Here is a 14,460-nt window from a genome sequence, read left to right on the forward strand (position 1 = left end):
CAATCCCAAAATGCATTAATCTTTAATAATCCACATCTGCATGTTTATAAATGATATAACCAGGAGTCGCTAATGTTAATACTCCCCCTTCCAAACAGAAGCTGACATAGGAGTTGGTGTTTGCAAACTGCATGAGAGGCACGTGGCTGCGCGTGGTGCGTGTGACCTTGCGGAGGGAGCTCGCCAGATGAAAGTTCTCGGTTGATTAAAAATACATGAAGAATTGCTTCGCTTCTGCACCGGTCTTTGGAGCTTATCGTTGTCGGGCAAGATGAAATATGGCATGATAGATCTTGTCTTCTAGGGAGATCAGACCCACCAAATGGTTTTTGGAAGCAGGTTTGCCTCAAGGTGCTTTTATCCTTTATGCATTCAACTTGCCCTTTCCTCCCTCATTCCTGAGAATTGCTGAGACCAGGGCTGTGTAATATGCAATATAACACAATAGGAAAAACTAGATTTGCTGAGGGTTTGTTCCTTTTGAGGGTAGTATTAGTGAGAGCACACACATTTTGCTACTAAAATGTTTTTTAATTACAGAGAGTGATCTAGTACGAGGAGTAGCAGGCAGGACTAGCTAAATAGTTCATTGCCACATAGCACTGCTCCAGTTTCCCTGCTTGCTAAACTTGAGAGAGCTGGGAGGAGCAGGGAGAACTCAAACTCCGTCATTGATGGTATTCCAGGTTAGTGCTGCCTGATTCTGAGAAATTGTTAAACTTGCCTGGATCAAGGGAAAAGAAATATGGATAAGAAACAGCAATTTCAGTTCACATTGACCCTTTGTTCTGTATCTTGCATGTTTTCACACTGCAGGTATCTTAAATGAAAATTGATCTGTGGTTTGGTTAGAATTTGGCAATGTTAAAGTTAGGAGTTAAGGTTTTTCTTAGGTGGCAAATTTTAGAAGTGTATGTCTGCTACATCTGTTGTGCTTCTCAGGCTCTCAAATGCAGTTGACACAATGAGGAACACCTTAGAGAAAAAAATCTCCTCCTAGTTATAAATGCAGTCTAGAGAATGAGCATTGATAATGAGAAATTCTTCCTTTTGGAACTTGGATTAAATCCCTAAATAGAATTCTGAAGTTTTAAGTTTCAGGTGTGTGGCAGGGTAGGTTTCATTTCTGGAGGGAAGAAATGAGCCAAATATAAGAAAGAAATACTACCCTCTCCTTTGTTAGAGCTTTTAGATATTTAGCACTTGCATCAATTACAATTTTATATTCTGTTTAATTGACATTTTATAAAAAAATTGAGAATGGTTTTTATCTAGCTGAAGTATATGCTTTTTGCATTACATGTAATTACTAGAAACATGTAATGATGTGTCCCAAGTAATTACAGATTACTAAATCCATGCAACCCTTTACAATCTTCTACTTCAGTCTAAATGCAAGCAAAACTACCATTTTTGTGGAAGGATTAAAAGGAGAGAATGAAAATCACAGTACGACTACAGGGTCTGGTTAATTCCCTGAAGAACATAGATGCTTTTTTCCAGTGGCTTGCACAAATTTAAGAAAATATAATTTGCAAAATCTAAAAGCAATTCAGAGGCCCTGTAGAGGTGTGAGAGGAAGCGCTGGCAAGCTGTGGCCACGGCCTCTCCCAACCCCTCTCATCCCAATTCACGCCATCGCTTTAGAGGGACGCAGTGACAGAGTGCAAAACATATGGAGGGGTGGTTAAACGAGACTTTAGAGGGGGAAAAAAGAAATTAAGTCAGTGGCTGAGCTTTGAAGAGGTCTGTCTAGTGCAGAGCAGCAAGCGAGTGGGGAAGAAAGGAGCAAGCACCTCATCTAATCTTTCTTCTGGGGACCCAGGTGGACAAATTGGCAACCCTGTTCACAGCCTCCCCCCACCCCCTTTGTAGCGTAAGAACTGCTAATCGGATCCATGCTGCTGCAACTGTGGTTAGTTATTAACAGAATAAAAGCAGATTTCTTCAAAAGAACGGGTTGGGGAAAACGGCTCTACAAAATTGCAAGGTTGTTAGAATCTTAAATGCACAGCAGTCGGTTTTTCCCTATTCTGAATTAGGCGATGAATACGGCCTTTCATCTGTCACTGTGCCCATTTCTTCAGAAGGCAGCCAAACATTAGGCTTCTCAAACAAAAAAAAAAATAAAATTGTTTGAAAGGAAAAATATTGGGGAACAGGAAGAATAGGAAAACGAGAAGGAGAAATCAGGTTTTGTTTTTATTAATTTGGCCTGGTGAGAGAAATACGAGCTTGCCTGCTCTATTCAGTTCCTGCATGCCAGCCGCTGTGAGCCACCATTTCTGAATGTGGGGATTAGAAAAGATTTAACTGGTTGCTATCCTGGGCTGCACCATTCAGGACTGGCCTCCAACAGAAATATCCTTGGCTGGAAACTCTCTTGAGCTTAATGGAAATAATGTATTAAATGGACGTGGAGTTAGGCGGAGATGAAAGCAGAAAGAATTTGATTCCCCCAAATGAAACTTCTCATAACTGTAAAGTGAAATTACAGGTCTGGGGTGGATGTTACTGAGGATAGAGAAGCAGTGATCCCTAGATTTAGACTGATTTATGCCTTCATTTGTACAAATAATTAAATGATGCATCCTTAATTTTGAGGAGTTCTGCTGCCTTCCTGGTTTGCAGCAGAATTTTGGAATTTGTTGGAAAAGAATAGTCCTCAGCAGACAGGTGCTTGCTGTGACCTACTGGAAAGCCACTCATTATTCGGGTGAGTCGCAGGCTTCTGAAGATTCCCATTGACAGCTTGCTTTGGGCTTGTTTCCAAAATCTCAGGAGAAAGTGCTTCACTTTGGTCCCAACAGAGAGGTGACTTCTGCATGGAGCATGGATGAAACAGACCTGCTTGGCAGTGTCTGCTGCTGCTCTCCCTTCCCCTCCAGAGGAAAAAGATACATATTCTCCAGAGGAAAATATATTTTCTTTCTTGCCCCTTGCCACCAAGACCGTTGTCAGTTCAGGCAGTACTAACAATTATTTCACTTCATACTCCTGAGTATTTGTTACAGTCTTCATACCTTACTCAGAGTTTACACAACCTGGGAATAAAACTTGGATGTCTAATTTTACAGATGCCAGTTTCAGCTACTTAATTCTTTTTTTTTGAAGTCCATAATATAATGAATTATTCTGTAGTAAGGATGACATTTGGATGGTGTTCCATAAGTATTACCTTGGGACTACATGCTGAGTAATGAGGATGAAACAAAATATTGACTAGCTACCTCATCCCGTCAGTGTCGGCTTTGCTTTGAATTAAATGTTGTATCGTGTCAAACAAGTAGCTTCTTTTCATGAAATTAAGATGTTTATGCTATTGCATTTGTGCAGAGAAAAGTCAGAGCTAGGGTTCTCCAGGCCCCTTTGTTCATTGTTGCATTTTTTAATGGAGATCTGAGAGCAATTTAGCACTTAAGTTACAGTGATTTCTCTGAAACTCTGTCACATCCCTGATATGGTGAATGTGACATAGATAGGAAGAAGAAGGTGAGAGTGTAACTTTCGAGAGTTGGTATCTGAGAATTTTACACTTTCATGAGAAGCAAAGTGGGGTTTTTGACTTCTAGTTGATTTTACATGGATTGTGATAGTCACATATGTTAGGGAATCTGTGTCTTTGAAGCATAATACATTTGTTTTAAGAGGTAATATGGAAAATCAGGGCTAGGCCTGACAACAATATTGATAACATTTTATGATAAAGAGCATCCATAAATCTGGCTTAAGTTGATAAGCTTCTTGTTTAGAAGCTTGTACAGAAGTTTTGCGCTGCTGCAGCGGAACAAATAAGCTTCTTGCAGTCTCACCTTCAGTGAGCCTCTCAGCCAGCCACCAAAAGCATTCCAAGGCAGGAGGGTTCTAGGTTTGGTCCTAAGTTCCTGGGTCAGGGAGGTGGCAGTTGTCTTGGTAAGCAGGCTGCAGTGGATTACCAGCTTTGCAAGGGGTTATTAGCTGCAGTGTGGTGCTGAGCAGAGCCAGAAGGCTTGGTCTGAATGTGTTTGACTCTCCATATCCCAGCACAGCCACAGCTGCTCTATCTGAAAGGGTCCTGATGTCTCAGGCCTTTTAAAACATCTGTGCTCAGATTACTGCATAGATAGGAGGAAGGTTTTAATATTTTTGTCTTAATTTGAGAGGATATGCAGACAACCCTTATTTTTTACTTGAATGAATAAGTAATTTTAAAAATACTGTTGATACAATAGGAAGCCTGGCTACAATGCATAAATTAAGGAAGAAAATAATCTTTTTTCTTAAGGGGTCATAGGCTTGATAAGATGAAAGAGATAACACGAAACACATGACCAGTTTCCCTTTATGCTACCCACAGAAAAATTTCTTTCCTTTGAGTCACTTGCACCTCACTTCCAATTTCCTGAAAAGCTCATTTGAAACACTCCCATATAGAAGCCTACTTATGTTCTTTCATTTCTGATGTAGGGATCCGAGACCCAGAATGTCTCTTCTGGTCTGTGAGCCTTTATTGTAACACTGACTGTGTGATGAGTATCCTATTATTTTATCAGATCTCATCTTAATCACTAGATTTTCAGGACCTCATTATTCCTAAAACAAAGTTGTTTCAAATTCCAGTAATGGTTTGATTATCCTCCTAAACATCATCATGCTCTTTTCCCTCCCTGATATTTAGCCTCAAATATGTTTTTAGAAAGAAGTTACAAAATTCTCGCTCTGGATTTTGCCGTAAAATAATACTCACACTTTCAGCCTCCTGTCATTTCATGCTGGTTAGCATCGTGGCACCATTCCAGTTTGCAGTAGGCTTTCTGGGTTTGTCCTTATGAAGGCTCTCCAGTGACACATCAGCAGTGATGTTGTGTTGCCTTACCTCTACTGTAAACAATCCTGATTTATCCTAGTGATAAATTTGTTTCTTTGAGTGCCACATCACATGGTTAGTTATACCTGTTTGTAGGCTATAACCATTTTAGGTCAACAGATATGGTCAGATTTTTCCTTCCTTTTCTTCTCCCATGACTACCTGATAATCTACAGCTCTTCAGTTATAAAAGGCCTGGTTCTGATCCATGAATATAAATGTTTGCATTTTTAATAATCCAGGCCAAAAGGTGGTACCAAGGGTTTCTTAGGTAGTATTTTGATCATCTTTTGTATTGACTAATATTCCCTACTTTCCCTAATGACATTGATCACAATGTCATTAATCCAGTCATAGCTCTCAATTCCTAAATTAGTTTGGGAATTGTCCCAAAGACAACCCACAAGATCTGTGACTTCTGCCTTTCCTTTAAACTAGTGTTCCATTTTCAACACAGGCTGTGATCAGTCCCCCACCCTTCAGTTCCTCATGCATCTTAAAATTCCTGTGCTTATATCCCTCCTTCCCCCTTTAACTAGTTATTTCCCAGAGGGAACCTGTTATCACCAAAGTGTTTTCTTGATTCAATTGTTCAGGCGTAATTCTGTGAGGTATTGTCCAGCTGGTACAGGGTGTCTCAGTCAAGCATCCTCCAGTATCATTACAGTGATGGGAGCAGAGAGCCCTCAGCATGTTTCAAAACATTGCTGATGTGGACTGTAAGGACCCCTCCTCAGCAGGATACCAAAGGTCTGCTCTTGCTTGCTATGTTGGCCCTAAGGAATTTACTTTTTACAGTTTTAACTGCATGGCTGTAGCCCTAATGCAATCGCTATTTAGTACTTTTCTCAGTCCATCTTTTCCAAAGGTAGCATGCAGTCTCTCCTGACTCCATTTGAAGTGAAGATTTTCCAAGTGCAAAAATTTAAAAGCGTTCAACATAATTTAAGAAATAGAAACCCCGCTTACAAGTATGCATTTTTTAATTCCCTTACCTCTTCATCTGACTCTTTTTTTATTTTAAATAGCAGATACTATATTAGGTAGACTGCTGGTTTTGGTAGTTTTAACAATTAATTTTACTAGATAGCTATATAACTTTGAATAGCATTTTGCTCCTCTGTTAAATATAGGGGAAAGAACTAGTGTGGCAGCTTCTATCCCTTTAACATGCATTATTGCATTTTCTGTGGTTTTGCATAATAGAAGTATTGTGAAACATCTGTAGTATTCATTTTGCATACATTTTGGCAGGTGGAGTATCTCACCAATGTGGCAACAATGGTATACAAAACATGGGAAAAGGTCATCCCTGTTTAAACTTCCTTCTGTGTATCACTGGGTCAAAGGAGGCAGTAGTCTGTCAGTGAAAAAGAAATTACTGGATTTTTTTTCTCTCTCTTAAATAGCTGTAGAATTTATGTTAAAAACGAAAAAGGGTTGTTTTTCTTTTGTAGACATTTTCCTTCCCTAATAAAATACAAAAGTCTGTTCATGTATTATTTAAAGTGTCTTCCAAGAAACACAAATGCAATACTGTTTGAAAGAGAGAAGGATTACTGTCATTTAAAGGAAAGAAATGGAAAATCTTTAAGGTCATTTCTTTTCATGACAAAGAAACTTAGAAAGCATGGCAGACAGGATCTTCAAAGGTTTTAAAGTCCTGTCATCAGCTCCCAATCAATAGGAGCTAGATACCCAAATTAAGAGTTCAGTTCAAGTCTTCAAAGGTATTTGGGTGCTTAACCTCCTTTTACCTTTCACATCACTTCTAAGAATAAAATGGCAGCTCGATTGAAAACATTTTGATGCAGTACCTTCATGTCCAGCACCTGGATAATCTGTAGCACCCACTGATAATTAGCGTGCTGGATACTTCTCTTGTAAGTTTGTTACTTGCTAGAATATGTGTAGAGTTGGTCGTGTTTATGAAATGTTATGAAATTTTACTTTGAAGTTTGTTTAATAAGGAAAAAATAGAAGTACACTGACAAAATAGCACTAGTGTTTGCAGAGGCTGATAATTTCAGTGAATCTGCAAAACTCCTGAGTCTGTATTGACTGAGGATGCAGATGAAACTGATTTCTTTGTACAAGTTGTACAGGTACTGTTCTAGGCTTTTACTTTCACTGTCTGTGCTTGCACATTTGCCTGTACCGGATAAGGATCCAGCCAGATAACTGATGTTACTGTCAATGTAAAAAACCAGACACCATGTATAATATGCAAAATATGTTGCCTATCATAGATACTCTGTGCACTATAGCTTCTCTCAAAGTTGCCAAGCGTCCACCTAAAGGAGGGATCCTGCTGAGAGCTATGCGGTGCAGTCAGGAGCAGCCCTGCCTTTATTATTTATTTTTTTTAAGTGTTTGTAGAAATCTTAGATGGTTCCCATATACTTGAAGTGCTCTGTCTGATAGTGGTGCCTGGGGCATACACGGTGGAAGTGGCAGTGCTCTGTGTTAACATGGAAATGCTGTTTGTTTACAGTCTTGAGTCACTGAATCCTTCCTGTCAAGCCGAAAGCTTTCATTATAATGCAGGCACTTACCATCTCCACAGCCTGCTCTTGAGTGACATCAAAACATAAGCTGGAATTTGTCATTATTATTGTCATATGCCTCAGAGTTCGTGAATGGGCCATGGAACCCAAAGCCTTGGGCGCTGAGTGGCATGTTTGGTCTTTTGGAGGAACAATTCTGCCTCTAGTCCAGCATTTGCATCTCTGAGACAGTTGTCACAGCTGCTCCTAGTAATGTTGACTGTCCTGTTTTTAGTGCAAAAGCACCTCATCTGAATAGCTAGGCAGTGGTTACACTCCACATTTTATAGATTTTCTCTTTATTCTGTATCAGTCTGGCCTTTCTTCAGAGTTGGTGCTGAGAGCCGGTGGCTTTGGGGATGGGAAGTGGATGGGGCAGAGCAGACATATTTGCTTTCCTGCATTTGTATCCAACTCCGGGCCCTTGGTCGCTCTAAAGGGCAGCCCCTACTGCCCCGCTGTCAGCCCGGCTCCCAGCGCCAGGACCGTCCGCAGGATTCTTGCTCCTGCCACTGCAGAAGGGCAGCTGCTGAGCAGGAGAAAATGAGTCTCAGCAGGCACAAATCTATTGCCTGTGTTTTTATTCTGTCCATTTCTTTCAAATGGAAAACAATCCGAACAGTTTTTGAGGATGAGGGATATAAACCTGTCTGCTGCTATTTATACTGTGCTCGTCACTGCAAGTGTCTAAATGCTTAAAGTGTGTATTTGCTGCCTAACCTGAGGTGGTCTTCAAGCCTCTTGGGCTGTCACAAGCAGGCATGTCTCAGACCAAGAGCAAAGAGGAATCCTAGGGGATGTCCAGGCCTCATTCTTCCTCCTGCTTGGGCTGTGGCAGGTTGACTTAAGCACAAGGCTTCGGGGCATTGGGAGGGCGGTAAGATGAACCTCCCTTGTTGACACGGTGTTGAATGGTGACCCAGAGGAGTGACTTGCATCAGTGCAATAAGCACTTGCCTTATTATCTATTAACATTGCAAGGGAACATTTTGTGTTCTGAGCCTCACAGCACTGGGAGTGTTCTTGTTTGGGTGGGTAGACAGCAGTGGATGTCTTTTGAACAAGGTCATAAAAATGGATGTGTCTGTTCGGGCTAGTTATTTTAGTTATTTTAATAAATAACTTCCCTTTGCTTTTATTTGAATAAGATACCCCTTTTCTGTCTGCTCTCTTTCAAACATTCACTTTCACCATGTGTGCCTACATGTTATTCTTTATTCCCATATTCTACATGGACATTCAAACAATATTAAAACCACTGATTCATTGAAATACTTTTTAAACTGTTGTTGTTAGTAATTTTTGTATTGACCGAAATTTTCATTGGTAATATTGTTGGCAGCAGTCCATGTCTGCCTGGCTGGAGGCCAGTTTAAGCTCGGCAGGATGAGCCCTATTGTTCAGCAGACTTGGGTTTTGTTAAACTCTCTAACAGAAATATGTGTCAGGAGATTTGCAGCTATAAATTGGATCATGTTGGTGAGGTTGGGAACTCACTCAGTGCGAAATTGAACATTTCGCCATGCCTGTTGCTAAATGTGTTTGTGCATGTTTCCTCCATGGGTTTCAAAAAATAAAAGAAAAAAAAAAGAAAAAGGTATGAAAAAAGCTAGACCTGTTGAGCTCTGTCTTTACCTTATACAGCTGGTACTTTCTTTGATGTTGGTGGTTGAAAAATGCAGCAATGCTTGGTTTTGTGCATTGAAATGCTAAAAGCAAGTCTGTTATCCCTTTTTTCTCTGTGTGTTACAGGCAGTCAGATGCCACCACAGCCTCCTGGCAGCCAGTCAGAATCCAGCTCCCACCCTGCCTTGAGCCAGTCACCAATGCCACAGGACCGAGGTTTGTTAGGTGTTGGGGCTTTCTCAGTTGGTGCCAAATGCAGCCTTCATTTTAAGTTGCACATTAGCAATGTGAGATTTCCTGGTATTTCTTTTCTTTTCCCAGGGAAAATAATGACAGTCTTCATTGTAAAAGGCTTGGGGGGTTTCCGTCTCCGGGGAAAGAGCAGTTGAATAGCAGGTTTTACCAAACTATAATAGAAAACAAGGTTTTCTCAAAATACAGTGAATGCCCAGGGTATAAAGGCAGTTTCTGTAAATACTTGAGTCATGTCCTGGACAGTACAACTCTTTGTTGTCTATCTTGGAATTAAGATGTAGAGAAAGAGTGCTAACTATGAGCGGTTTTGCCACTATTCTTAGAATTGTCATTTCTAATATCTTTGCATGGACACAATAGTTCTCTAGCCCGTTCTAGGATAAAAATATCTTTAAATATAAAGGGAAATCAAATATTTAGGTCAAATGGTTCAAACATTTGGAAATCTTGCCATGGAAAACCTTGCAGGCAACAGCACTGTTCTAAAAGGGTACTCCCTACCATGTGCTCACAAAAATAAACAGAGCATTTTCAAATTAAAGTTACCTTTTACAAACTTCAAGCCCTTTTTCCATTCACCTCTTTTCTCCCTAGCTCATGGAGATAGTTGTCGCAGCTTTGTTGCATGGCCATACGTGCGATCAACTGCTGTAAACTGGGCATCCTGTCCATGCAGTGGTTAACATGTGCCAGTGACAGGCTTGCAAAACAGACACATGATAACTGTGATAAACATGGAGTTATTTATGAAATGCCCCTCCTAAAATTGCTTCCAGAAATATCCCAAGTAGCACCATATGGGGATACCATAAATACTAGAAGTTTTCTCACAGTGAAACAAGTTGAACTCACAGAATGACAAATTTCTGGGATAGCATCCAGGAGGAGCTAAGAGGACTCACAAAGAAGAGCAGAGAGTCTTAATTTTTGCTATTTTTCTGGGTTGAATGTCCCCTCCTCCAGGAATGCTGATTAATGAGAACATGAAATACAGAATTCCATGCTCATTTGTTTTGTTTCCTTTTCAGTCATTCTTTATACTCAGTTGTTAGTGCAGGGACTTATTTTCCCATTAAAAAAAATCAGAATAATGTACATGTTTGGGGAAAAAAGAATGCTCTCAGTACCCAATACAAATATATGATGCTTTCTGGGATAGAAATGTCACAAGGCAGCGAGAATGGATCGGATGGAGGCTTTGAAGACTCAAACATCTCAGAAAGATGTGTGCATTTCCTAACACAACTGGGTCTTGGCATAAAATGTTACACTGCCCAGTAATAATTTTTTCTGCAGTGTGTGTTCCTCACCTGGCTTTGGGGGACAAGTTAGGCCTGACAGAGCTGGAAAGGTCGAACCTGTTCTGCTTCAGAGCAAAACTGGGGTTCATTGTATGGTCAGGAGAGGTGGACAGGTATTCAGAAGTAAAACAGAAGACAGCTGCCATAATTGGGAAGTCAAACAAGTAAGTAACAGTGAGAAAAATAAAATTTACAGATTGATTTAGTTTGGTTTTTCCTCTTTGCAGTGAGAATTGTGGGTATATTCTTAGAGAAAATGTGTTTAGGAATGTTACAGGTTTTGCACACTTCATATACAAAATCTGGTGTAATATGCATGATCCTTGTGACCCAGCTTGTACAAGAAGTCCATTTGTTTCATGCAGGAGATTCAAAATTTGTAACTAGCTAGGTCATATTGATTTTGCAGAACACGTTCCCCAAAGCTTCTCTAAAGTCTGTGCTGTACGCATAAACATGCGTGCATTCCCTTTTGTGCCCTGCCATTGATTAGAGGCTCCTTTGAAATGGAAAACTTCACCTTTTAAAAAGGCTGTTACATTAGTTGGTTCCTTTGCTTGCTTGAACTGGTTTCAACAGAACTTGAAGAAAGGAAGGAGGGGGAATGATGGGGACTCAAAGGGAAGGTGCTTGTCAGTTACTGATAAAAACCTGAGCAGAAAATCGTTGCTGCTAAGGACACCTGATCCTTGGGCATCTGTTACAGTAATTTAAACTCTCAGCTTACTGATACACTTTCTCCAAAAAAAAAAAGAGAAAAAAAAGGAAAATGAAAACAAAACACCCAGAGACACTCCATAGGATAAGGTAAAGTTGTTTGTTTTCACACTTAGTATAGCATTTCTTTCCTTGTTTAGAGAGAAAATTGGGTGGACAAAAGACTGCTAGTCATTGCTTGAGCAGAATCTTCTGCTCTCAATACTTGAAAAAAATGTTATTTACCAGCTATCATGAAGATTGACCGATGGGTGGGGTCTGAGCTGCAGCACTTTTGGATGCTAAACCACTACCTTGAACCATTAAGTTTACACTTATTTTATTGTCAAAGTGTTTGATTATATTTTACCTGCTTTCCATGGTTACTCAACACCCATTTGGAATCTTTATGTTTGCCTGCCTAAGACTGTGCATCACCAGTCATACCATGCAGCATGAAGCAATGACCACGTTTTTAGATGTACATTCTGTGTGTGAAAGTAGGGGAGTAGTAATGTAGTGCATATACACAGTAATAGGAATTTCTTGGGGGATTGAATTTTTTTTTGTTCTCCTCAGCCTTCTTTTTATACAGTTTATTTCATACTTTCTGTAATGAGCATTAAAATGCTTACTTTTTAAAAATAATTTTTAATTTTTTCGTGTCCTGCTCAAGCTGTAGAACATTTGAACCTGCTCAGTGTAAATGTAGCCTGCTATTCTAGGCACTTTTATTCTTGTCCCACAACTGATAACTGGCCACTGTTGTTTGATGCCCAATCAGTGAAATAGTTTTAGTTCTACCAACACACACTGTCTACCTAGGAAACAAGAAATTGCATTTATATTATGTACATAACCTATTTCTTAGCTCACATGACTTTGAAAGCACTGGGACTTGAAGTAAGTCCCATACATCTTAAAGCACTGTTGGAGCTGGCCAGCTGCGGAGACAGACTGGTGTCAGAAGTCTTTTGGAGAAGCGAGAGTGTGTTTAACCACTGCTGAATCCCAACAATTACCATTACTTGGGGCTACCATAATGACAGTGTAGTCATGACTAATTGAGGTAGTCATCGAAAGTTGCTGTGTTTTCGGGGGGAGGGTGCACGTTTTGCTCTCCGTTTCTGATAGACTTACGCCAGACTTTCATTTATATGATCAAAAGTAGGGGTTTGATATTTTGTGTTTATTGAAGTCAAAGCTCTTTATAGACTTTTGTGGCATCAGCCCCAGAGGTAGCGCGGCAGTAATACCTCAGCTGTCATAATCATTTGGCAAATACTTGAGGTACACAGCCGCTTGGGTTCCCTGTGTTCAGCTGTATCTACTTATTTGTTTGGGTTTTGGAAGCTGTACTTTGAGGATGTACTTAGTAGCCAGAATAGTGAGTTAGAAGTTATTTCTAGGGGTCAAATAGAAGCCCGGCACATCCCAATTGACCCCCTAATTTAGTTTCCTGAAGCTGCAGCCTGAAAAAGAAACCTTCGTCCTGGCCATTAGCTTATACTCCCATTCTTACTTTTGTAAACTAATGAAGATTTCTGTTTGCTTCTATGAACATTCACCTCTGCAAGCACTATTAGGAGAATCTGTGTCACAATGATGTTGAAATAGGCACTTTTACCCCTGCAGGAATGAATGGTTCCTTATGTAATTTTGAAAAAGCTTAGAAAACTTACTTGCTTTTAAATAGTATTTTCATGCTTAAGCAGTTGGGTATGTAGATGTCAGGCTTCAGTCTTATATTAAAATAATGAATTGGGAGCTCCTGAAAACCATTGAATTTAATGAAAACAGTTAATGACTTCACATTATTACTCTAGCAAGCACTCTCATAATGGGGATACTTAAAGAAACCTTATTTATTAGTGCAAATGTATATGGGTCAGAATTAATTTTTAAAAAATCTTTAATTGTTTTCCCCTTATAATTTTCACAGCGGTACATAGTTAAATATTCATGATAATGCTGATGATATGCTAAAGGTCTGAAATAGATCTGGAGTCTCAAAATCAACACAGGTTATTTAACCCTTTTCATCTAATGCACCATTGGGGACTTGCTGAGTGAAATCCCAGAGCACTGGAATAATTAGAAGATAGTAATGAGGATTTAATTAGTCCTTGAGATATGCTGAAATAGGACCACTGAGAACTTTTCTTTTTGGACATGGATTGCAAGCAGAATTGATGCCGTTGCAGCTGCTGTGATGTGCTGGAAAATGTATTCCATTGCTGGAGGCAGTTTCATGGCAGCATTCTGTGCCTGTCAGATCTATGTGGACAGTGCCTGGAGTAAGCACCTCCAAAATTGTTGAATAGAAGTTGCTGCCTTCTCCATCACCTTCTCCTAGTACCGTTTCATTTTTTTCTTTTTTATGTCATTCTTTCTGTTGTACCTTTATTTCATTCCATGTTGACATCCAGCTTTTGAGGAGTGTTGTACAGTTGTGTGCTCTATTAAAAACATGTCACAGACAGGGACAAGGAGTAAGAAACTGCACGCTCTTAATAGTACAGGTGTTAGACTAAGCAAAGTTTGGATCTTTCTGACACTACTGCTTGTAAGGTTTATCCTCAGATCTTGTCCTTATTTAGTATTAGATCTTCACAGAAGTGATATTTATCAGTAGCTGCAATGTAGTAAATTTAAATAGCTTTTTTGGCAGTCAAGATGTTATCCAGTAAGGGGTTGTAACAGATGGGATGTGATCAGGCATTTTGATGTTCTCTTTGTGCTTCCCTACAAACACTAAGTAGTAGCAACTGAATTCATGTAACTAAAATTTCCTAATTTACCCATTAGATTTCATACAGGTATTTTTCTCCCCTTTAACTGTTTTCTGGGCATACTTATTTATACACAGTCATCACATAAATTCCACTGTCATGCATTTTCTTCTAACAAAATATAAATGTTTTTGCTTGTGTGGAAGACACAGAATACCAATCAGGTGTTTTGCACCTACAATTCCTGATCAGATTTATGGCTTAATACTGACATTTGATGGTAGAGATTCTTTCCCCTGAAATCTATTTTCTTCTTAAAAAGAGAAACCAGAAGGAAGAAAATAGATCAAAGAATTCTTACTGCAACAAAAAAGATACTGTAGTTTGCTTTTATATCTTAAAAAGACTTTTTCCCTGAGAATACGTTTTTTGCTCTCATTTGGGGATTTGGGATCTAT

At 39.6% G+C, this 14,460-nt stretch overlaps 1 protein-coding gene across 11 annotated transcripts in view; it reads left to right on the forward strand.

The window, feature by feature from the left end:
• ARID1B (AT-rich interaction domain 1B) overlaps positions 1–14,460 on the forward strand; it is a 296,599-nt gene that overhangs the window by 205,839 nt on the left and 76,300 nt on the right. For 9 of the 11 annotated variants that reach the window (XM_017739507.1, XM_017739513.1, XM_017739516.1 and 6 more), the window contains one exon: positions 9,145–9,234. The exons of the other annotated variants lie outside the window; for them this stretch is intronic. In XM_017739507.1, coding sequence (XP_017594996.1) covers positions 9,145–9,234 — 90 coding nt within the window. The remainder of the gene's footprint in view (positions 1–9,144; positions 9,235–14,460) is intronic. 11 annotated transcript variants of the gene reach the window in all.

Source organism: Corvus brachyrhynchos, unplaced genomic scaffold (assembly GCF_000691975.1).
Source record: "Corvus brachyrhynchos isolate BGI_N302 unplaced genomic scaffold, ASM69197v1 scaffold14, whole genome shotgun sequence".
In the NCBI taxonomy this organism is placed as follows: domain Eukaryota; kingdom Metazoa; phylum Chordata; class Aves; order Passeriformes; family Corvidae; genus Corvus; species Corvus brachyrhynchos.